The 26,731-nt window shown below is 36.5% G+C and overlaps 1 protein-coding gene and 1 long non-coding RNA gene across 3 annotated transcripts in view; one reads left to right on the forward strand and one right to left on the reverse strand.

Annotated features, from left to right (window-relative positions):
• LOC135215685 (uncharacterized) overlaps positions 1 to 26,731 on the forward strand; it is a 330,613-nt gene that overhangs the window by 37,977 nt on the left and 265,905 nt on the right. Inside the window, exon 2 of the long non-coding RNA XR_010314755.1 lies at positions 17,369 to 17,415. This is a non-coding gene — a long non-coding RNA (uncharacterized LOC135215685). The remainder of the gene's footprint in view (positions 1 to 17,368; positions 17,416 to 26,731) is intronic.
• LOC135215684 (probable serine/threonine-protein kinase irlC) overlaps positions 8,473 to 26,731 on the reverse strand; it is a 69,001-nt gene continuing 50,742 nt past the window's right edge. For both annotated transcript variants that reach the window (XM_064250631.1, XM_064250632.1), the window contains exons 3-5: positions 22,189 to 22,214; positions 11,215 to 11,447; positions 8,473 to 10,370 (exon numbers count right to left, since the gene is read on the reverse strand). In XM_064250631.1, the coding sequence (XP_064106701.1) occupies positions 11,238 to 11,447; positions 22,189 to 22,214 (236 nt within the window). In that variant the 3' untranslated portion in view covers positions 8,473 to 10,370; positions 11,215 to 11,237. The remainder of the gene's footprint in view (positions 10,371 to 11,214; positions 11,448 to 22,188; positions 22,215 to 26,731) is intronic.

Below are 26,731 nucleotides of genomic sequence, written 5' to 3' on the forward strand. Positions count from 1 at the left end.
CTCTCTCTCTCTCTCTCTCTCTCTCTCTCTCTCTCTCTGTTAAGATAATTGCTTCAGTTACATTACCCAACAATTTTGTCATTTTATATTTCACCCCTTCTCACCCCCCTTCTTATTGGGGCTGAACTTGGCCTTCAAGGGCATTGAGAGTCTCACAATTCATTTCAGTGACCACAAAAACTATTGATTAAGCTCTAGTATCTGTCATTTTTGACATTTTATTTTTCATCCCTTTTTCATGCTATATCATTCCAAAGTAGGTTGATATTGTTACAATATTTATACTTTAGGACAAGCCTTCAGAATGTTTTCTGGTAATGTACGTGGAATTTACTATCTTTCAGAAAGATAATGTTCACTGACAACGATGATGGGATATAAAAGTTTCTTTTGCTGCGATAACGATTCTAATTAGAGTTTTACTTCGAAATATTGATATTATTCTTATCGAATTATTGTAGCTTCCCATAATTCTATCAGGGTTTTCCTATGTTGTAACTAGAGCACGGTGAAACATCAAACACTAATGATTTTACGAGAAAATGATCCGATTCTGGATGTCTGATAGATATCCCTAAAGGCAGCATCACAGAAATACACTATAGTTAATGACATATCCAAAATCTTTGACAACTGATTATGATATTTGTTTTTTCATTGAAGCCTCCTCACCAGAGATACCCATACCACTTTTAAAGCCTCCATCAGTGCAGTCCTTCCTGCCCACTTTTCGTTGCGTCAGTAGTCCTTCGGTCATTCGCTATAAGGCCTTAACAGTGTAAGCAAATAATTATTCTTTATGTTAATCATTAGGTCATCTTTTTCTCATATCTCTATATCTCAATTCCTTTTGTGCATCCGGACTGTTATATATGCCATCTCCTGATTGTATATAAAGATGAAATCGGAACCGAAGGAGAATTTGTCGTGTTTCTTAATAAAAAACTTTTGTTATTCGACGATTGGTATTTAGCATAATATAACTATAATATATAATATATATAATATATATAGTATATATATATATATATATATATATATATTATATATATTATATATGATATATATCTCATATATAATATATATAATCTATATATATATATATATATACATATATATATATATATATATATATATATATATATATATATATATATATAATATATATGTATATATAGTATCAGTTAACTTCCATTACTATTGCATGATCTGTCAATAGCTAATCCTACTGTTATATATATATATATATATATTTTATATATATATATATATATATATATATATATATATATATATATCTATATATATATATATTATATTATATATTATATATAATATATATATATATATATATATAATAAAAGTTGGGTTAGCCATTGACAGTTCATATGTAATAGTAATGGAATTAACGGATAATTTTGGTCATAATAAAACCTACGCTTAGTGTTCAGTTGTTAACAATTTTCCAACATAGCTTTATTTCCGGGTATGCAGCCTCCTAAACGTACACATATTAGAGATAAAAGTTTACTGTTGCTCTCCAAATTCCTGTTTTCCCCTACTTATTATGGGAACAATGCTCGAGTGTGTTCTACAGAGCAGGATGTTCAGTGACTTTCAACCTCCTCGTCCTCTAGCGAACCTTTTCTCAATGCGACGAAAACGCGTGACCTCATTTCCCTGTTTTTAGAAGGGAAGCATTGTTTTTAAGGTGTGGGAAAAGGGGGGGTGGGGGGGGATTGTGAGAGCGCCTCAAATTCGCTTAAAATATATTTCTGAAAACTTAAAATCTCTGGCCATTTTATCTGGTTACTAGACGGTTACACCTGGGCTTAGAATCTTGGAATATAGGAACAAAGTGTGCTTGAGAAGTTCTACTCTGGATTATTGTCCATTATATAAATTAATCTTAATTTATCCCTTTCTACAATGAAAAAAATTTTTTGTATGATAGATCAAGTATATAACTATTGTGAGGCTTCTTTGATACATACTGGGGGCTACATTTTAAGGTTTTATAAGACCTTTGTAATATGATATCTCGAGGCAGGTGCCTCCACTACAGTGGGCCATGTCCATTGGAACATTGGGCAAAAATGCATATACATAGATGGAGAGAGAGAGGCAACTCACAAATATTTAGGGCAACGTCCGGCTTGAAAGTGGGCCGTCGTCCTCCCTTTTGTCACCATTGCACAGGTTCCCTGGGAGAGGAAAGCATTTCATTTCGCCAATCGTCACCCTAAGCGTCTGACCTAGTTTCCAGAATGCGAGGATTACCCTTCATTTGTTAGGAGTTCTACAAACGTCATGCCATGGAACTTTCCCTCTGAGATGCACACACTTTTGTGAGGGAGCTTTCTTCAGTTTCTCACCAGTGAAGGCATTTCTTTCCTCAGCCATTTTCTTTTCGTTATGATTTATTTAGATTTTTATGCAATTTCAATTTTTATTCCACTGACGAATATATTCTTTTGATTTTGATAAATAGTCATTATTAAAATGGAATCCCTCTGTTTGACTTGAATCATCCGATGGACTTATAATTAAACATTTTACTGCAGCATTTAGAAACTAAATTGTTCTTCATGTCCGTGATCCCTTACATGCTTAAGTTAAAGTATTTTAAGAATCATGATGACTCATTACTATGAAGTCCCCAGTGTTGACCTAAACCCCTCTGCCAATACACGAAAAAGTGTAAACTTGACAAATTTATTGTAGACCATTTATACTAATGAGAAACAATGTCAAAGGTTTTTTTTTGCTATCTTGCATATCTAGCTGTTTTAACTTCGAAACACGAATAATTTATAATAATTAGGAAATTAATTTCCCGGAAATTTTATTATGGTTATTTAATGAAATAGGCAAAAATGTCAAATAGTCCGAATTAGACTGAGTTGCAAAAGTCATCTTCCATTGTCTTTTTTTTTAATTTCATCCAAACTCGAATTTACACGAATTATTTCGAGGAAGTGTAGTGAAAACCTCCTCGTGCTGTTAACCAGAAATGATAGCCATCAGCTTCTTTATAACATAAAACTGTTACAGAAAGATTTTAAGCGCCTCAGTGGCGTGGTTGGTTTGGTGTTTGCTTCTCACCTCGGTGGTCGCGGGTTCGATTCTCGGCCATTCCATTGAGGAGTGAGAGATGTGTATTTCTGGTGATAGAAGTTCACTCTCGACGTGGTTCGGAAGTCACGTAAAGCCTTTGGTCCCGTTGCTGAATAACCACTGGTTCCATGCAACGTAAAAACACCATACAAACAAACAGAAAGATTTTATCATATTGCAGTCAATTAGCAAACTTTCGAACCTTTTCAAGTTGCGGATTTGACAATCATCGACAATGATATAAGTATCTAGTCCTGTGGAGTTAGTTGTCTCATGCTAAGTGGAGAGACTTGGAACCCTCTACTTCTTTGAGCTCTCATTCGAGTGGTAAGTTGGATCAGCTTTCGTGTTCACAATCTTTGCTAGCCTTTTTGTATAGCAATTTAAGATACCGATTTGATCACAGATTATTATCCCTACTAAAAAAAATTGAAAATGTTAACCAGTAATGACTCATTAAAAATTTGAACTAAAAGGAGAAGGAATAATAAACTAGCGGTTAGAGAAAGGCAATAAGGTTGCCACATTTCCCAAATTTAGGGCTCATTTGACCCCGTTTCGCCGCATTTAGGTGACTGATTTACTTCCATTAACGACAAGGTACAGGGTTTGCATACAAATTAGGACGTTGCTTGCAGTTACCTTCAGCCGTAGTCTGGCCAGATATTTATGTTCAAACAGCCTAATTTGCTGAGAATCGTCTCTGCCCGAAGTTTCTCTTTAACCAACTAGTTTTGTTAGTAACCACTGTAGGAATGCTAAAGTTTCTTTCGTTTATAAATTAATATCTTGATGGATCTGAATAACTGGAACTTGCAATTTACTACTAAGGTTTAGCACCTTCAAGGCGCAGTTTCGAACATTCTTTCCTTTCAGTCTTCTCTTGTGGGGATAATAAAAATATTCAGCTATTCTTTCCGTTATCAATATTTTTTGTGCCTTAACTAAAAATGTAGAAGTAATTGAATGGACATATTAGCCTTTTTATTCCGTAGTTTCCTTTCTGTATAGTCAATTAGCAGTCTAGCATTGCCCTGCCTTTTCTCAAGATTGACTCTTGAACTACATTGCGTGGTGGCTCCGCCTTTTCTCTGAAATAACCAGCATCCAGATGATTGCTTCAGTGAGTCAAGGAAGGCAGTCCAACCTCGGCTCTGTAAAGAAGCCATGCCAAGACTCCATTTGCGTTGTTTTACATATGTAAGTACTGTTTTCTACTGGCTGCGTGCAATAGATTCTCTCGTACTACCTGCCCCCGTAGGGGGTTAGTGCTTTCAGTGTACCTCATTCGATGCAATGTCGGCATTACTTTAGGTTCTTTGCAGCGTCCCCTCGGCCATTAGCTGCAACTACTTTGATTCCTTTTACTGTACCTCCGTTCATGTTCTCTTTCTACCACCTTGCTGTCCACCCTCTCCTATTGATTCATAGTGCAACTGCGAGGTGTTCCTCCTTTTACACCTTTCAAAACTTTTACTGTCTACTTCCGTTTCAACGCTGAATGATGACCTTAGTTCCCCCAGTGCTTGGCATAATGCCAATAGTCTATACAAATCAAAGTCAAATAAAAATCGCACTAGCTGCCTCCCTCGGGTAATAGAGCCAATTTATTTTTTCTGGGGCTTAGGACATTGGGATGCCCATCACTTTGATCTTCATATTTATGCGCGTCACTAATTCGTGGAAAGCATCGGTTTGTTTCGTTAGTACTTTTTCGTATTTGGTCTATAATGACAAACGGTTCTAATGTATCTTTCTTTACTGACCAAATTGATTTATTCGTCCTGAACGTATATGCACAGACTAGCAGTGAATGATAATTTTTATAGCAAGTTTCTGAAAATAAATCTGTCTACTTTTAAGAAGGGGAGAACGCTGAGAGAAAAGAATGCAATTAACAGCTGACGAAACTGGCCACATAATGCATAAATAACTAGAAATAATGAATCAGTTGATGCTTAAAGATAGAATTTCTGAACCTTGTATTCTCTCTTCATTGAAAATATACTGTAATTTCGGGCTGGAAATCTTGATTTCAAAAACTTACGTGAATCAAAATGTTAATGTTATCACTCTCTGGAGCTACTAGCTTAAGGTTTGTGAATATAGTTGCGTGATAAATGTCACTTCTTTCAAACATTAATGCCATCAGTTTCCCTCTCGGCAAAGGTCAAGATCGTTGTGACGGCTCCTCAACTCGGCACATCATCAAAACAAATAAAGGAGAGATTGCGAAGTCGGTTAAGAACACACAAATATAAACTTCATAGGAAGACATTTATTGAGAAATATGCATTTTTGTACAAACAATGTTAGTTTCAGCAAATATACATGATTGGCGGGGTTCGCAGACCCCTTCCTCTTACAACGATAAATGGGGAAAAAAATGATGATCCTTCCAAGAGCGAAGATGTGAGCAGAAGTGAGTTTGTGACACGTGGATGCAAATGAAAGTAACTCGAGTCGGGAAGAAGGAAGAGAGGATGGCCGGAGACGCATGGCATTCAGGTGGTTTTGTTTCCTGCCTTCAAATAAAGCGACACACTTCGTGCCTCGATTTAGTCTATTGAAAGAGATTCTATTGAAGGTCGTTTCTTAAATTGCCATTTGTTTTGTTTATAAGGAAACACTATTCGTTTACTGATCTGAGAAATCATAAAATGTCTCGTCTTTACAGTTACATATGTGATAGTAATTCAATAATCATAAGTAAATGCATGTTCAATTGCATGAACGTTCATATATATATATATATATATATATATATATATATTAATATGCATATACGTATATATACATATACATTATATATATTTCTATGCCAGAACAAGGCTTGCTAATCTAAAACAGGCTAAACTAGGGCTTTTCTCCGTCTGGTTTCGACATGAGCTAAATGTGGCATGAGGCGTCTCCGTAGTGAAAGAACGTGAGAGAAAGAGACAGCAAAATGTGTTTCTAAAGAGAGCATTATTTATATTTTTGATGCGTAAGAGGTTTGACACGAACATCTCAAGGCACAATTTACATTGACCTCACACTGTAGTGTGCGTGCTCATGTACACACAGTAAAATTGCACGGACACAAGTATGTAGTACTAAAAAGTAATCGAACTGCAGGCGCACATGCAGACACTCGGACACACGCACGCGAAAATGATGCACATTCACCGTAACTTTAACGTTTTAGTCTCTCCATTTGCGTTGGCTCATATCTTCAAGCACAATGAACATTTTGAATTTGTTCAAAAGATTGTCTAATTAATGTTTTTTTTTTTTATACCCGTCAAGTGTCGTTAAAAATGATGAGTCAGTAATATCAACAGTGTCGTCTGGCTGAGTGGTTTAGGAAACGGAAAGAACAGTTACAAATTGGTCAGTCTACGTAAGGCTGTGATCAACTTGCATATTATATCAAGAGGACAAGGATGCGCTTTGTTGATTTTATGTTATAGCCAATCTGTTAATGTATTTACTCTTGTGTTTTAAAGGAAAGCGAACCCTCTTTAATAGCCTTGCCATTATCCGTCCTGATGGACGCATTAGGCCTACTGCTCTATTTAGTCAGCAACTCCTCGGCGCGGTATGAATTTCTTTCGTAAATGCAATGACCTGACTGATTAAAATACATTTTCACTGACTTGCGTTTTGTTCTTACAATCATGTGAGTACTTCCAGGAATTTAAAGTTTTCATTTCTACATTTTTAATTGCTTGTGGTGCACAGCCAGACAACATGATATCGATAGAAGTGGTTTTTATTTCTGGCAATGATCATTGGCGTTACGAAAAATTGAAAAGAAAATTGAATTATAATTTTTTAGGGAATATATGATATCCAAAGCATTATATATAAGTATGAAATTTGTTTTAGCACTTAATTCTGGATGAGAAAAAAAAATCGATAATTTAGCTTGACGACAATCGGCTAAGTCAGCGCTTCCTTTATGAGTGACGCAAAGAGAGAAGTAAATTATTTGTTTAAATTATTGTTTGTGTAATTAAATTATGCATCTACCGCTAACACTTTAAGAAGGGTCACAGTATCATTCTAGCTTCATCCATTTGTTTTAACATGAGAGGGGGAAGGAAAAACCAACTTAGTCGTATGTTCATGTATGTAAGTATTTAAGTAAGTATGCTAAAGATAATCCAAAGAATCACACCAGTATACAAAAGGAATTTATATTATCCTTGGGTAAGATAGGTGCTTGTTACTACTGACTACCTAAGTATACCAGTAGACGTTCATGATCTGCGCCAAATACTGTTTCTGCAATAACACTCAAAATAATTCTGGAAGGTATAATGATAATGATAGTAATAATGATGACACCTTGAAAGCAAGAAGTCCTGTTGTCCACAGCGAATAACAGTGAACTTGCCAGTGGAGTTCTATATTTTTATTGAATGCTTAGTACCCAAGAAACAAACAAATTGGAGCGACTGGGAACGGGTCAAAGGAATATCAAATATGAGCAATGAAAACAAAAAATGTCTTCAGAAGTCACGCCCGAATATTTCTCCATTCGAGCACATGGAACACACACCATGGATACGAAAGCAGTATAAATGTACGTATAAAAGAGACTGCCAGGTTAAACGTGTCGTTTCCTTGGCTCCGCAAAATCATCTGTGGATAATTGGTTGGGCAAACTGACTGGTTGTTTTGTGGATGTAAAGCATAACAAAATGACTCTTGCAGACCGAGAGCCTTGGAGATACAACATTCAGACGTGTTCAACTGAGGCTGCAACCAATCCTGTGCTGGGAAGGGGTGGGTGAGTGGGGGACAAAATTCTTAAATCTAACACTGAATATCATTACAATAACACTCAAGTTAAAAGAAAAAAATGAAAACCAATGCAAAGAAAGATTATACCAAGAAAACAAGTAAATATCTTAAGTTTACTTATAATTATGATGATAACGGATATGTACAGTACATAGCATCACCTTACGTTAGTATTTCTTATTATTCTAAGAACTAACATTATATATTTAGTGAACAGTAGAATAAGACCCCCAAAATGACGGAGGGGCGGGGCTGAAAATCCCCTCCTGTAAGTTAGTAAAGAGCAAGGTGCAAGTGAGTGAATACAAAAATAATCCTTACGAAGGAAATTTGAAAGAATAAATAATAATCATCTGTATGTAGGCATTCTATTCTTGTCCATCGCCAAGATTGATTTGAAATGGGGATTTTATTTTGAATCGCTCGTCTGTTGATATAATTCAGTCGCAATGAAGGCCACGTGGCCAATGTCCGATATCATTAATTTTAGTTTCATTTGTTCATGTTAGAGTCTGTTGAGCGACTTCTTTAAACAAATCAGTATCTGTTGTACGACTTCTTTAAAAAAAAATCAGTATCTGTTGTACGACTTCATTAAAAAAATCATTATCTGTTGTACGACTTCTTTAAAAAAAAATCACTTTTCCTAAAGATACGTTTGGCCATGTGACCTATTTTGCGACTTATTCATTGGTCATTCACAAAATCTACAGTCTCTTGACAGTTTACACTTCAACACTGACACCGAGTCTGAAAACACGACAACACTCATCAGGTGAACCTTTGTGGTCCCTTTACCTTAGAAAATCGAATAATCAAATGTGTAAACAAGTGAATCCGCAAATAAAACAACTCATAGCCATGCATTGCTAGTGCTGGTCCCCCTAAGGGAAAAATATACTCTTAAATCTTTTTTTTTCCCAAAATTATCATCGTTACAAGATTTATATTTCTATGAAGACTTTTATTCAATTTTTATTTCAACCACTACACACTAATAATTCATTTCAGAGGAGGCACCATTTTTGTTCAACAAGTGTGAAAGACTTAATTTTCAAAGTCTTTTTCACTTTTCATTTTGAGACAATTTCTCTCCACGAAGAGTCTCGATGGGTTTTGTTGAGCAACTCTTTGTCGAAAAAGTTCGGTCTACAAAAAGGATTCTCAAACAAAGGAAATTGATAAAAAAATTTTCGATGGGGAATTTACCACTGGACAGCATCATCATGAAAATCATCCTCAATGCAATTCTCCACTTTTTCTCTTATGTTATCAGCAGTATCGTCTTCAACATGAATCAGTGTTTTAACACCTTTGAATTTCTGTCCACTTAAGTAACCTCTCACTGCTGCTTAATGGAAACGCTCTAGCTGATTCTGAGAGATTCTGAGCTCTACAAGAATTATGAAAATAATCAAATGGGAAATGCAAGTTTTTAATAGGCTAATTGAACTGCCAACAAAGTGAGTGAATTCTGTTTAGGATAAGTTCTTAATTGCCAGGAAGGAGAAAAATAAGTTTCTGTTAAGTTATTAGCTTTCTTTTCATTAGAATATTTCTGCAGAAGGATTATTCTTTCGAGGTGCTTTGACAAAGCATATATACAAAATATAATTGCTGCAACTGCGTGTACGACGAATCTAGACGCAAACATATGATCGAAGAACATATATGTTTCTAGAATTCATTATAAAAAATGGCTTGCTTAGGAAAAGGAGGCAACAGCGATCCTCTTTATTATTCCGCTATAAGGGAAAGATATTTAATTATTGATGAATATATAATATCCTCTTTCAAGGAGTATCTAGATCTCTATGAGCCTCTGATTGCCAGAGCACAAGTGGAAAAAGACTGTGTGAGCTTTATGAATGCTATTACCTTACTGAAGCACAACTTAATCGCTCAGAGCGAAGGCCCAAGCAGCTCGTCCTCGCCTAAAGAACAAAAGATGTACGCCGGCAACCTCGTCCATCTAAGCTAGTGAGGAAAAGGACACTCCCTCTTTTGTCCTCCTTTTGTCGGAGGGATTTGAATCTGGAACTCTCTTAAGGGCAGCGGGGATCAAAGGACACGAACCTCCTCCTCCGGCAACTGTAAATGAATGTGTGAGACTTTCCAAAAAGAACTGACGCTCGGAGGGGGTCGGGACATCGGAGGTCTTAATGGCCCATTAGCTTTGGAGATGGCAGAAGGAGCGCGCACAACGAGATTACATCTTAAACTGGCATAATGCTACGAAGGGTGACCGAGAGAAAGGACCAAGGGATTGCAAGGAGAGGCCCACCAAGGAATCCCCAAGTATGGCGTTTTGTGCGATTAAGGGGGATCCAACATGGCGTCTCTTTCCTTTCGAGTATAAAAATGGGATCAAGCACTCCTCCTGTCTCCATCTGCTCTTTCTTCTCCTCCTCCTCCCCCTCCAGCTTCACTGAGGCAACTTCAGGCACGAACCTCACCAACAGCTGTAAAGAGACAGAGAAAAGATATTGTCAGGTCAACCTTTACAAACGGAAGACTCTCTTGAAAGGGATGCTCCCTTTTTTTTAAAGGTCGATTAAAATGAGAAAAGGCACTGGAAATAATGATTTGATTTCGCAGTGATTGTTACTAACGGAGAGCAAACACAAGAAATCGGCTCGAGTAGGGGAGATCAGAGTATGTTCTACATTTCAGGAATAGTAGTATGTAATTGCGTAAGTGGAAGACATCAGGCACAAATGGATAAAATATTTTCATTACATTAAAATAAGTAAGAAAGGAAAGAGGGATAAAAATGTTTACCAAACGGCTCTATGGAAGATTTTTCTTTTTTCAAGGAATACTTACCGTGTAAGGAAGCAGAAGCAATACAAACTACATTGAAAGTGATAAAAGTAGTTGTGGAAAAATTCTTTTCAATACCAAAAAATCTTCATTCTCATTATTTGCTACGATGATTCCTTTACTTTCGTTCGGTGGCTGTTATTTTAAGATTGATTGCAAAGACTGGCTGAATGACGTAATTTAAATGGGTAATCTAAAATTCTAATCCTTAATGCTACGGCATTTGATCTACTACAGCAAGGAAAATAGGTTCCGTCCATAATGAGGTTTCCTATAACTCTGCTAGCGAGCAGATATATATAACTTAGAAAGTATACAAACGTATAATTCACTCGTTTGATCCCACATGCTACTAATTGTGGAATAAATCACGTCAGAAACAACAGCACCGCTGAATGGACAATATCAGGGACAATTTGCGGTGGGAAAAACATACGGTGCATAAAACCACAGCAATTCAGGGAATGGAAACGCGATGCTTACCACTTTTTCATCTCAACTGTGTCTCATTTGGCGTCCTCCACTTTTTTGGGCTCGGTGGTCGTTGTGGGAGAAGTGGTGGTTGTGGGAGTATTGGCCGAAGAGGTTGTGGTTGTGGTCGTGGGGTTGTTATTTGAAGCTGATGCTGCTGCTGCTGCTGATGCAGCTGTAGCTTGGGCTTTTGCCAGGGCGTTCTGCAGCTTGGCTTCCTTCAGTTTCTTCTCCTTCAAGGAAGGCTGCGGAAGAAGGGAAATAGAGTTAGCACAACAAGAATTAATGATGATGATAACGTATACGATGTATTGCGTATTCATGTATGTATGTTTATATTTTTTCTTTTTTTGTTCAATTTAAAGTGCGTTCTCAATACAGTTAAACATGTCATAAATGCATGTTGTTAACTTATCGTTCGCACATCACAAACAGGATGAATAAAAGTCGACGACTTGTTGGTAGTATTAACCTGTGCTTGGCACGGCCAACCAGCGTTTGCCAAAGTTTCACTTCTGACAATCATCGACTTGTTTTCAATCTGTTTGTAATATGGATGTGGTAAGTTACGTGTATGTTTATGGTACGTTTCCTGTAGTGTGGACCCACCTTTAGCCATCCCAACCTTACAGTCTATTATGCATACACACACACCTTTATTTAGTTTTTTTTATTTTCTTTTAAACACCTTCATTTTGACAATGTCAATTTTTATACTACTGCCGCTGCTCCTTTAGTCAAAATGATAACACCAGTAACGCTTATATGATCCTGTTACACTCTCAGTGCCTCTGTTACATCTTCTTTAGAGCACTTGCGTACATTTATATTGTAGGAAGCCAACTACAATTTGGAAAAAATTGAAAGTTTTTATTTAAGCTTTCGGAGAGTACATTCTCTCCCTCTTTCAGAAAGAGAAATAAAAGTTACAAAAACGGGAAACAATGGTCAAGGTAAAAGAAATAACATACAAGAATGTAGTTGTATCAGAATAACTGCCCTTCAGTGGTTTGCCAATCTTGTTTAACAAATTAGTTACACTAACGACATGCTTTGTCATAATTGCATTACAGAAAAGGTCCAGTTTAAAATTACTCATATATATTCATAGTGTCAACAATTCGGATTAAAATATATTCTAAAAGTTTTGTTTTTCAGTGTCATTGTAACATAGTTTGTTTTTCATATTGTCTAGGTTAACAATATGATTTTTACGTTGTGTTGAAAGAAGGCATTGTTTTCGTCACCCTTCCTTAATGAGTCACGATGTCGTCTTTTCCTTTTGTCGAAATCAATCATTTCACCTGTAGATGTTTTATTACACTCTTGGCAGGGAATTTCTTAGATGCATCCTTGATTTTTGGTCTACATTTTCAATATTATTTGTTAGGCACTTTTGAACAGTGTTTGTATTTTTATATACTGGGACAATGTTGCAAAATTTCAAGTATTCCTTTAAAAGTCCAGGGTTTTCTTTGGTTTGTGGTAAGACTAGAACTATTATTATTACCAAGGAAGCTCCTTTTCTCCCTCGCCACATAATATATTCTACGTGCCTTATTTATCTTTGAAAGAGGGAGAGAATGTGCTCTCCGAAAGCTTAAAAACTTTCAATCCGTTCCCAATTTTATTGGGCTTCCTACAACATAATATTCTAGTACACGGGTACAGTGTTTATAACTTTGCTTTGTGCACATTTATGTATGTTGTAACTATCTACTTGTTAGGTGCAGCAAGGATGTATCTACAGAACCTGTGCCTCTCCACACGCCAGCAACGTAAAGCACACATATCGCAAACAGGTCGAATTAACTAACCAGTTCATACCGTTATCCAGCATTTGCTAAAGAATCATTCTCCACGTATGGTTGTTGACTTACTTTCAATCAGTTTGTGATTAGTATGTGATAAGTAGCAGACATGTTTGTATGATTTACTGTTGTGTGGATGCTACCTTAGGTGAAATGTTTAACGTCGAATAATAAGACACGGAGTAATTAAAAATTTGACAAAGCATTTGTTAAATCGTAAGTTCTGATTCCTTTGTTAATTTAGTGATTAACATTGCCAAGTTAACGTCCTCATTATACTCGAATAACGTATGTAGGTTTGGTTTTATTCCCCTATGCTGTTTTTTATTTAATGTCTTTGTTAGTTCTCTCTCTCTCTCTCTCTCTCTCTCTCTCTCTCTCTCTCTCTCTCTCTCTCTCCAGCATGAAGATTAATAAAAAAAGTCCTTGTACTAAACATTAAGTGACAATGATAAAAAAAGTCCTTGGACTAACCATTAAGTGACTATGATAAAAAGTCCTTGGACTAACCGTTAAGTGACAAACTGAAACTAAATTTGGAGGTGTCGTGTTTATTATTTTCATAATTTCATAAGTCACATGTTTCTAGAGAGTTATGCTCTGCTAAAAAAATATAATTAATTTGGATCACCATGATTTTTCTGTATAACACACGAACCAGCAATTAATCATTCATCTATGTTTTATTTTCTTTTATTCACATCCATTACCCAGGAATCACTTCCCGAAAGACAAGAGTGCTCAATTATCTTTGGTTCAACACTGATAGTTGCATCTTAGGTATTCTCTCCTTTCGAAACTCTTCGGAACTCTCACTTTCTTCCTTGCTTCACCAATGCCGATTTGCCTCTGCTGTCATCCTGCATTGACATTCAAAATGTTTTGAGAAACTGTGGGTCAATCACATCCATTCTTAGCGCCTCGGTGGCGTGGCCGGTCGGTTTAGTGAACAACCTCGGCGACGTAAACTCAGAAATACATACACTCACATGCATGCATAATATATACATATGTAAATTATATAAATGTATATTACACATGTAAATATGTTTTTCAGTGGACTAGTGGGTTACGTATAATCACTCCCGGTAGGGGGGTTAGTGCCGTCAGTGCACCTCATTCGGCGCAATGTAGGCATTACTTAAGGTTCTTGGCAGCGTCCCTCAGTCCCTTGCTGCAACCACTTTCATTTCTTTTACTGTACCTCCGTTCATATTCTCTTTCTACCATCTTGCTGTCCACCCCCTCCTAACAATTGATTCATAGTACAACAGCGAAATTTTCCTTCTATTACACCGTTCAAAACTTTTACTGCTAATTTCCGTTTCAGCGCTGAATGGCCTTACTTGCCCCAGTGCTTGGTATAAGGCCAAAAAATCTATATATACGTACTTGCCTATCAATTTGGTAGCCCGAGTTCGCTTCCCGTTGCTGCCAGAGGAATTAATTCCTGCCGATTAGAATTTTTTTTTCTATATACTTAATATACTTCGGATCCCACAATAAGCTGTAGGTCCTATCAGTAAGTAACCTATTGGTTCCTAGCCACGTAAATAAAAATCTGATCCTTCGGGCCAGCCTGAGAAGAGCTGTTAATCAGCTCAGTGGTGTGGTTAAATAGGTAAGATTATATATATATATATATTAATTTTTTATATATAATATATATATACTTTATATATATATATATCATATATATATATCTATAATATATAAATATATGTATATATAATTTATTTATATTTATATATATATATATATATAAAATATATATATATAATATATATATATATATATATATATATATATAATATATATATATATATTGTGTTCCCTATATACTATCATACATGTAATCCGTATTTTTAGCCAAGTGTAATCTGTCTTTTGGTGGAAGATATGTAATTTGACAGCCGCACTTTTCCCAGTACCCGTTAACCTTCATAAAAGTGGACGATTGTTCTGTAAAAATGAAACCGCTTATTCGTCCACTGTACAATAGGTGGCGTGGGAGGTATTCCAATACAGACTTTTCTGGCTATCAAAACTTAATTAAACGAGATACGCTTAAAGTTGAAATCCGATGTGAAGGTGAGTCTCGCCGGACGTTTGGAGTTTGGGATTATCAGAAGCCATTTAGGACGATAGAACACGAGAATTCTTTTTCTTTGATCTTTTAACTGCACCATTTCTATAGAAACTTGTTGAACAATAAATTCAAAAGCTTTCCTATTACCGTGTTTCCTATATTCTGTAATGAATATTAAAGCGTAGCAGTCAGTGATACAGCAAACTTTAACAAATTTCCTTGAAGAGATTTTTCAGGTGGTCTCGTGACAGAGCATTCAGAATTATTTTCATTTTATCATATAATTTACCAGAAACATCTAATAAATAAGAGACGATTAACAACCCTCCTGTTAGCGCGTCAGTGGCATGATCGGTATGGTGTTGGGGTGGCACCTTGGAGGCCGCGAGTTCGGTTTTCGGGCATTCCATTGAGGGGTGAGAGAAGTGTATTTTTGGTGATAGAAGTTCACTCTCAACGTGGTTCGGAAGTCACGTAAAGCTGTTGGTCTCGTCGCTAAATAACCACTAGTCCCATGCAACGTAAAAACACCTCACAAACAAACAAAACCCTCCTATTGTTAGATAAATCTAGGTTCAATTAAGGCTAATTTTTGTTACCGTGTGGAGACAGTTTTCCATAATGATTCATAAAATAAGTTAATTAAAGTTATATTACTAATCTTCTAGCTTGAGTACACGGTGACTCAGGATGCAAATTTATTGCCAACTAACTTTTGTCCTTGTACTGGTCGTGCATCAGTTGGAAGCAGGGATTGGCTGGTCATATCAACTGTGGCAAGCAACTGATTCACTTGATGAATGCATTAACTTTTGATGGCTGCGGTTTTTACTACTAATTTCAGAAAGGTAAAATAATGATGGAAATATTCTCTTAAGATCCTTATTCCCCTTCCCTGTACGAGTATCTCCATACACAACAAGTATATATACACACACACACACACTCATATATACGTATATATATATATATATGCACATGCATACATACATACATACATACATAAATATATTCACACACGCACACAGTTGCTTGTTGCTTGTACCACTTTGAACAGATACCGCATAAAAGTATATTTTTCCTGCAAACTCAAAAAGGCGCCTACTAGACAAGTATAAGTTGTTCTTAGTTAGGATCTCGGGTGTTAGATTGGACAAAAAAAGGTCTTGGAATAGTTGCATAAACAGCAAAATTATATCAGTTACCGTTGGACAACACCTAAAGTGCGAAAGGAAACCAGATTGATGACATATCCCGCAGTATACATTAAATAACTCAGACACTATCAGTATCGGTATATTTTCCTCGTGTTTATTTTAAGGGGAAAGATAAGGGGTTTGAAAAAGTCAGTAGCTTGTTTCTTCATGATATAACACCAAATTTCCTCTTAAGAAAATCGCTTATTGTAATACATGAAAATTAAGCATGGAACAAAAATCGGGCAAAACAATAAAGGAGAAAGTTCAACCCTATAGATGATGAAGCATCTATAGGTTGGATGAAAGCGAGAAAACTTCCAACGCTTTCCTTCACTCAGGCCATCATACTGTTGTTCCTTCACTCGCCAGGCCTTCAGGCCTTCAGGCCTTCACCCCCTATCGCTGCTAAAGGTCACAGGTTATAACACATCCACATTAATCCCGTTCTCTTGTCTGATCTATAATTATGTGGTCTTGGCGTTAGGGCGGGGGGACCGACAGAGGGCATTCAATATTCAAACGTGTTTATTATCTCAGCAGTAGGAGGTCTGTTGCAAGACAAGATCCATCTCTCATCGATAAGGATCGACATGTGTTCTGAAAAATGGTGCACTATTCTCTGTGTCTGTTCTTGGAACTCAACACGAAGACTGGCCACACTCACATTGTTACAGTTAGTTACCTGGAAAAATAATTTTACTGCTATGAACTGGCATAAACCATCCGAGTAGTTGTTTCGTGAAGAAAAAATGGTATATTTGTATTCGAAATTTTGCTCTAATGAAAACAAAGGTGGTCAGTGTTGTTTTGTGCAAAACGTAGCTCAGCAGAACAGAAGGCGTGAATAAGGCCAAGAAGAAATGGCCACTGTTTTCCAAGTCACTTGCAGGATTTGTTCTGTGAATCATCCATAATGATTCAGAAAATCAAGTTTTCTGTAGTTAGTGAACGCAGCCTGTCCTAGATGATGTTCGATTGCAGGTTAACATGAAAAATTATATATCATTAGTATTTTATTGCTTTGCGATCTGAGACTTTTCATTTTAGATGTCTTTTCATTTCCACAGGTTGTGAGAGACTCCGTTGCCGTCCACCAGAGATATACAAATCAGTGGTAAGTTCAATGATGATGTTATTGAAACTTGAGTAGCTAGAAGACGAAATCATGGTAATGGTAATGATTTACATAACTAAAGTTTCAGTGACTTAGAGTTACGGTGTCGAACTTCGAATAACAATGTTGAAATTGTTTTCGACCGAAGGGCAGCAGTAATAAGAACGTGATTGAAAGGTCAGTGACCAAAGTGTTTGTGACGGAAAGGATAACAGTCAATAAGAAGATAAGACTGAGTTTCCAGAAACTAAACATGTTTATGATAGGTAGAAAAGTAAAAGGTCAGTTACAAAAGGAACACGTCATTTCCTGAACAGCAATGGGCGGTCAGCAATGACAGCCAAAATGTTTTGTGTTCTTTGTTTCCATAACTGTATGTTAGGATTAACAAGTGGCCTCAATCATTTTAGCTTTATTAGTTTTGTTAATAGAGGCGTAGGCTATTATTTATGTTAATAGAGGTGCAGGTATGTACATGAGCTTGTGATGTAAGCTCAAATGGAAGCCCGCGCGCACAAAATAAAATACAATACACTTATGTAATATAATTATATATTATATATATTAATATATATATATATATATATATATAATATATATATATATATATATTCACAAACGTTGAGTTACAGATTTCGTTCAATATAAATTCCATAAGAACCTTGGGAATATATATATATATATATATATATATATATATATATATATATATTATATATATATATATATATATATATGCTTAAAAAATCACTCTAGATGCACGTGACTTCATAAATAAGCGAATCCCACAGGAAAATGATAGTCAGAAATCCAAGCGCTTTCGTCTTTACTCAGACAATTGTCTGAGTAAAGACGAAAGCGCTGGATTTTGACTATCATTTTCCTGTGGAATTCGCTTCTATATACTATATATATATATATATATATATATATATATATATATATATATATATATATATTATATATATCCCTACTCCTGCAAAATGTTTGTCCGACTCGGGTGGGGCCCGAGTAGGTAGGGGATCGGGAGGGTACAAGAGACATGATGGGCAGTGCCGGGTTCCAGCGTAGCGTGTAGCGCACGTCATCAAGCTCGTCTACAATTTCTGGTGTTAGATACCCACTTGAATGTTCCTCTATTTTTCTTCCACCAACCATTCATTACTTGAGGTTCCTATATCACTTGGACCCTCATTACCTCACTCTGGCTAGCTTTCACTTCCGCCTTTCTATTTCCGAAAGCAAATTTACTCTTCCACTAGACTCTGCAATTTTGTCTTCACACGTCAGGCATGACCCATTTTCTTGTTCCTTAACACGTTAAGAGATATATCACGCACTTGTAAGAGATCTTTTTGGGCAAAGTCAGTCACCCTAGTTCACTTATTTTAGCGCTTGCTTAGCCTTCATCATAGATACTATTAACTGCTCTCAACAAATGACCTTCTACATAACACTTTCACATCAACCATCGCATTGCATATTTATGAATATATCACAGGTTTTGTCTCGGACTGTGTGCATCATTGATAGCCTTTTCCTTTAACCCTCACGCTTTGTTCATATTCCCTTTCCTTGTCTAGAACTATACTGTCCTTACTTTATTAGTTCTGTATTATCTTACTTTTTCACTTAAAATCTTACCGCACGACTCCCCCACAATATCCCTTATAATTACTACCTGTGATCTCTGTCACTTTTAACCGTGAACAAACGAAAGAATTATTCCTCTCACCAATTCCTTTAAAGCCTTTTTCTCATTCAAACAAATAATGCACACCTGGCCAAGCTCTTCTTCACAGTTTCATCACTTGTAATTCCGTCAGTACCCATAAAGCGCCTCAGTGGCGTGGTTGGTTTGGTGTTTTGCTTCTCACCTCGGTGGTCCGCGGGTTCGATTCTTCGGCCATTCCATTGAGGAGTGAGAGATGTGTATTTCTGGTGATAGAAAGTTCACTTCTCGACGTGGTTCGGAAGTCACGTAAAGCCGTTGGTCCCGTTGCTGAATAACCACTGGTTCCATGCAACGTAAAACACCATACGAACGAACGTCAGTACCCATAACCCTTTCCCATAACCTCATCCACTCGTGCATCATTGACTTCTCCCGCTACATTCAAAAACTTTTTAAATGGTCACTCCATTGAAGCAAGACGAAATTCTCATTTTCATCTTTACCTACCAAATCCTTTTGTCCGGGATTTGTATCTCTCAAGCACGTATTTTTTTCTCTCGAAGCATCTTAGAAGATATTTCAGCATACCGTGCCATTTTCAGTCACTTTGTTCGAAAAATATCTGAATTCTACAAATATGAGCTATCTGAGAGCAAATACTTTCACCTTCATTAGGCATTATTTAATGTCATTTACAAAAGAAATACTAAGGCATCAAATGAATTTTGAAATAGTTAATGGAGTGTTCTTATGAAATTAAAAAGATAAAATGTGTAACGTTTCCGGTAATTATAATGGAAAAATTATGCGAGTGTAATTAAGGAATAAAAAACAGAAACAGACACGTTTCAGGGAAGCAGTAATCCATCGGTTTTCTTTGTTACTTTAGCAGGGCTAATCTTTCTGTTATGACGAATACAGTAATCAACTCTAATCAAAGAGATCTACTGTAATAAAATAGTCACTGTTTTTTTATCATGTTCACTAATAGTACATTAAAGAGAATTTGTTTATGAGTAAAAGTGTGCGAAGTAATCACTGTCCTATTTAAAAAAGGACGTATACCTCGCTAAGCTACCAATAAAGTAGTAAGGTTCGAGTTTTTGCTCAGCTAGTAGTAGCTTCGCCATAAAGGAAAAGCTGAAGGGGAATAGCTGTTAAAAGTCAGAAAATTTGATCTCTATCGTTATCAAAATAACTCCTAAACCAGAGTATAGTAGTAGCATATATATTGTAAATATATATAAATATGTATCTATACACACACATATGTATGTATATATATATTATATATATATATCGATATAGATATATATATATATATATATAATATATATATATATATATACATAGATATATATACATATATAATATATATATAATGTAATTAGTAGTGCGTACTGTGCATCACATAAAACTGTAACGACTCCCCTTAGTTGTACTTAAAAATGAAAAGACGCGGGCTCAAGATCCCTTTCGGCATGTTCTGGGACTGTTCCTTTTCTCCTGTCGTCCTCAGGGAAAGAGCTGACAAGAAAGAAGCCGCCCCTCAACCATTACCTTTTCTTTTGTCGAGAACAAAAAAGGATTTGGATGGACTTTTACTCCTCTGTGAGGGGTGACGACGAAGAGGAACATAAGCCTGAAAGAAGATATTTCATTTTGGCTTATGATCTCGTTTTAACTATCAAATATTCGACCATGTTGCATACCTTCGCTTTTGTAATTGTCTTCTTACATTTTATGTTTATTTTACATAAATAAGAGCCACTGGATCATTTTTAAAATCCATATGTGTATTACTCCTTTTTCCAAATAAGGTCGCAAATGTTTTCCACAAATGCAGGTGGCCAACCTTTTGCCCTTATCCAAGAGAAGTGTAAGAGAGAGAACTGGGACGGTACGACTAGGCCTCATAGGTATATGGCCGTAACAAAGCAGCAGAACAGTCTCGTGAGAAATTTCACTTTAGGAATGGAGGGATGCGGAAGCAGGTCAAGAATTCCAAAGAAAAGACCAATTTTCTCTGTACAAAGTAAGCGTGAGATGTGAGGGAAGGAAGCTGTAAAGGTTATATGGGCTTTGTCACTGGTTACGCGAATTGATTTCCAGCGCTTATATCTTTTGAGAGGAAAAATAAAGAAGACGTTCATCCTAAATAGGAGCATAATAGAGAAAAGCAACTAAGCAGGAGGAGAATGATCGAGACATTGAAAAGAAGCATTTATATTAATTTCAAATATGCTGATCGCACGAAAAAACGCCGATGAAAACGGTGGAAGAGTGAGACCAATAATAAAGGAAACATGAAAGGAACTAGACATGTGTTCAAAGCGCACGATCACTCTGCCGCTGGTTGGTTTTCTGGAACCAGTAAACAAGTAGTTGAAGGTTAAACATAAATGTTTGGCATTGTTACAGCGTTTGAGCGAATTGCCCAGCTTTATGAAAGGGACGTTTCAGAATGGCAAGAAAAATAGCTGAATATAAAATGAACAAATGTGTGGTCAAGGTTTTAAACATATTAGGTTGGTCACCTTTGATGTTGTTAAATGTTCGTGCTATGCATTTTTATATATGAAGCTATTGGAAAGAGTCCATCGTGGTATCTAGGAAAATGAAGTTAACGCAAAGTGAGAGATATGGAGAACTCGAAGACGGACATTACTATGGCTAAATTCCCAAGACATGGACGTGGCGTGGTAGGAAAAATGTACTTGCGATATCTTGAAATTTAAATGTTATCCTTATGTTATCCAACAATAAACAATGATAAATTAATGTTCACGTGTTCTTATACACTGCCGCACCTTAATACATACTTATATGTGGTATATACGCAATATATATATATATATATATATATATATATATATATATATAATTATATATATATATATATATATTGTTTGTGTGTATGTATGTTTCTGTATATGCATAAATAAAAATAGCATATATATATATATATATATATATATATATATACACACACACACACACACACACACATATATATATATATATATATATGATGAGCGTTTATGTTCCCTTGCCCAGAACACAAATAGTACACAAAAAAATGAATCGCAGATACTTACAGGAATTCCCCCGAAGCCGTACATGGCTGCAAAGAAAGAGAAACAATGGTCAGATATTCATCTTGGTTAATTTTTGCATTATCACCTATGAGGAAAATATAAAGGAAGAGGCAACATTGCATACTAGGTTGCATATCACCTTTGCTTAACTTCTTATTGCGGAAACTTCTGGTCTACATAACCTTTGGAATCCATTTTGAACCGAAATATTTCGTTATTCATATTTATATTTGTGTTTAGGTGATGATGTATGTATGACCACTCTCTCTCTCTCTCTCTCTCTCTCTCTCTCTCTCTCTCTCTCTCTCTCTCTCTCTAACCTTTGCTCCGTTCACCTGTATACTTATCACTGTTTAGTTATATACGATTGGAATATGCGGGAAAAGTAGCCTTCGCCTAGGGTTTGACAGCTGACCCCCGGAATAAAAAACAGAAAACCAATTGAAAATTGGTCTTTAACAGAACGTAATTCTTATAAAACAACTATTACTAGATTCCTGTCGCTGTCCATAAAACTATTACTAGATATCTGCCACAGTCCAACTAAATTCTTGTGGTTTTGTGAACAATTTGCCTTTATAATGTGTGTGTTTTTGTGTTTATATAATCCCACACATTCACTAGAGAGAGAGAGAGAGAGAGAGAGAGAGAGAGAGAGAGGGGGGAAACATGCACCGTAAAATTTGTCAGGATCCTAAGGGGTAAGAAAACCATATTTAAAAGCTTCGCGGAGCGATAGAGGTATTCAAGGTTTGTGTGAAGCCCATCTGTCTTCGGGGAATGTTTACATTCGATCATTTTGTGCGTCATAGGTTTGTTTACATTCCTCGGTTATGGAGGGAGAGTCTTTGTTGTCGATATCGTGGTTTTTTTATTCTTGCGCATTTTTCGATCGTCTCTTCAACCGTGGAGTGAAGCAGGTTTTTATACTTTTTAAGTATAAAAACCATCTTTACTCCACGGTTGAAGAGATTATCGAAAATTGCTCTTGAAAAAAATCTTTACTTAGAAAGTTTTGTAGACTGAGTTATCTTTAGTATTTCCCTTCGTAAGGAATGTTCTATAGAACCATTTATATTTTCAATCCTTTAACCTCTTCTCCATTCACCTGTATAGTATATTTATCACTGTTTAGTTATGCACGATTGGAATATACGGGTAAAGTACCGTTCGCCTAGGGTTTGACAGCTGACCTCTGGAATAAAAACCAGACAACCAATTTATAATTGGTCTTTACCAGAATGTAAATCTTATAAAAACTATTAGTAGATATCTGCCGCTGTCCATAAAACTATTACTAGATATCTGCCGCAGTCCAACTAAAATTCTTGTGGTTTTGTGAACAAAATTTGTCATTTGGAAGGAAAGAACACGATGCAAGAGATGGCGTTATGTCTGAGGATAACGCACACTTGTGCTAATAACAAACCGATATGAGCAAAAAAGAATAACTTCCTTCCCATTGGAACGTCCAATATTAGATTGAAGTTATTCTGCAAGGAAATCCCTTCAATAGTCTCGTATCGTGGTATGAGGAATTACCCCATCCGAAAACTTAAAATAAAAACATATATGTAACAAAACGTAAGGATATTGGCGCTAAATTTTAGGAACTGCAGTGGTGCATTTTTAAAGATAGAAGAAGGCTACGTCAGGAAGAGATTACAGTTATTTTAATTCCAGCTATGGAGAGGTAAATGATGGTCTTTGGAATCGCCTGATAAACACCTCGAAGAGGGATTGATTTTGATGAAAGTAAAGACACCGTTCTCTTCAATTTGCTATTATTTCCGTTGGCTCCCGGTTTCGTCTTCCTCTCATTTCTGTTTGTTTGTGTTTGTGATGCATTTCATCGTTTTCCTTCCTCCCTTCATACAGCTCTCTCTCTCTCTCTCTCTCTCTCTCTCTCTCTCTCTCTCTCTCTCTGTTTTTGTGGGACTTGAAAGAACTAGATATATCCCACGTTAAAAATGGCAACCAGTTTTCCTCCGTGATAATAACAAAGAAAGGGACTATTGTCTTTTCGACGCGAGTACTCGGCTGAAGAGGGGAGAGAGTGGCCGCAGTTTCTTTGTTGTAGAATATTTTTGTACGAGACTTTCCCTACATAAATGCTCTTATGTGGTAGAACTCCTCAGGACTGTTAGTGACCTGATAGAAGAAACTGTCATAATAATTCATGGAATTTCCATGCTTGAATTCTTGTACTAATTCTTCTGGTAGCTTTTTTTTCTGATATCGTGAATAAAACTGACACAAATGCAAAAAGAATTTGTGTATTTATAAATAAAGGATAGAATTTATATTTAGTTAAAGAAAGCGTAGGCAAAGGATTCTGCAGCAATTTATTCCCTTTTTCCGGGTTGCTTTGTGTATTCACGGCGGCTTCATAATCGTGTCTAGATGCGATCCCCTTTCAAGACGCAATACCACCTGACAGTCTGCTTATAACGATGCTGTAGTCAATTATAATTAATTGTGATGCCGATAATGTTAGACAGATGCTGAAACTGCCTTGAAATTATGATGTCAACAGCCAGACATTTCAAAATCTTTTTGAAATGTTTGGTTTGCCATGAACGTTTCAAAACGCCTCGCCATCAAAGGTGCTGTGTGCCTACAGGCAGGTGCGCTGGAATTTCCCTCATTATGAGGAATAAAAGGGGCATGACACATAATGGACTGGACGCTTTCGAGTGGTATTGTTTCGTTCCTTTAATAGTTTCAAAACATTCGCCCCGGATGAAACAAAGACATCAGAGAATTCGCAGCAAAAGGGGCACACTCTTTCATAACTCGTCTCTGTCAACACTAACCGACTCTTGGTCAGTGAATTGAAGAGATGTTTGTAAGGATCTGATCAGATAAACAACGTTCAGAAATGAAACGTTACCACAACAATGAACTATCAATAATAGCATATCGAGGGTCAAGCCACACCTGGCTAAGTTCTTTCTCTATTTCTGTATCAGTTCTCATCCTATCGACGAGCGCAAGATGCTTAGGATATTCTCGTTTCGCTCTTTTTACTCACTTCAGTGTGAAAAGTCTCGTTTTGTTTGGTCGCTGCTCATTCATTCACTTTTCTCGCTCGTTTGCCATTTCAATCGTCTGTCAATTTTAGTCTTGGTTTAACACGCCCCACTTAGTTCTAATATTCAAAATAAGAGAGAGAGTACAAATATAATTATGCTTTTGATTAATGATGGATTTGCCACGTGAAAGTTCATCCAACCTTATTGCCTGACAGCGTAAAAGGGCCTCCTCATTATGAACAATCCCTCTAGCAACTTATTTCATTCGCCTCTTCCTTTTCAGTGTTTGGTTTAATTTATTCTTGTTTATTTGTTTATAATACCATTTTCTCATTGTGAGACTAGATGCTATAGGCGTTACCGTCTGAACTAAATTCTGAAATGTCTCACAAAAGATGGTAGAAGGAGAAGTTTTACATTCTTAACCAGGAGGCAGTTGTGGTGACTGACGACATCCTTTGATGTGGGTAGTTATATTTTTGTTATTTATTGATCCTAGTCGAGAGTGAAGGCTCCTCATTTGTAGATCTACGGAAAATTTCATATATTTGGATCAGCGCCTCAGTGGCGTGGTTGGTATGGTGCTGGCGTCCCACTTCGGTGGTCGCGAGTTCGATTCTCGGCCATTCCATTGAGGAGTGAGAGATGTGTATTTCTGGTGATAGAAATTCACTCTCGACGTGGTTCGGAAGTCACGTAAAGTCGTTGGTCCCGTTGCTGAATAACCACTGGTTCCATGCAACGTAAACACACCATAAAAAAAAAAAAACACATATATATGGATCAGACTGCTTATGAGGTTTAGTCTAGTTTAAATAGTTAGAAAAAGTGATGAACCACCTACTTGGTCAGTATGATTTATTACTCATTATAAGCAGTAATGTGATAATGTCGGCGATAAACAAATCATTTTTACTCATTAGCTAAACCTTAAATGCCTCTCTGGCGCTGAAGCCAATTTTATACTATATTTGCTGAACTGTTACCATGAGTGCTATGCTGTGTTTTCATTCAAAGTACGTTTGCTGCCTGGCACAAGAAAAAGGAAGTCACATTTGTTTTTAATTTCGCTCTTGTACAGGCTTCTTTTGTGTCGCATCTTGCTGAGACTCCAGACTCATTCATCTTCCGTTGCACATCCATTCAACATCATCAAATGACTTAACATCCTAGATCTCCAAACTTTCGTACACTTACTACTTGCTGAAGCACCCCTGTCGTGCATTCATTCTCACACTGGGTCACAGGATTTTTTTCCCGTAATGTCATTCTTTGATTAGTCTTTTCTCTGTATGTTTTTAGGATTCACTGCGAGTCCATCCAAAAAGGCCGCTCCGTAACATTTATCATCTAAGGCACTCCAAGTGAAGTCTAACACTGCATGTCGTCTTAATCTTATAAAAAAATCATCGGAAAATAGTATTGATTTTTTTATAGCTATTAGTTACCAAAGACGTGCTACATCAGTTTCCATTAAACCGTTAATCACTGAAACAATTAAGGATTAC

This window comes from Macrobrachium nipponense, chromosome 5, assembly GCF_015104395.2.
Source record: "Macrobrachium nipponense isolate FS-2020 chromosome 5, ASM1510439v2, whole genome shotgun sequence".
In the NCBI taxonomy this organism is placed as follows: Eukaryota; Metazoa; Arthropoda; class Malacostraca; order Decapoda; family Palaemonidae; genus Macrobrachium; species Macrobrachium nipponense.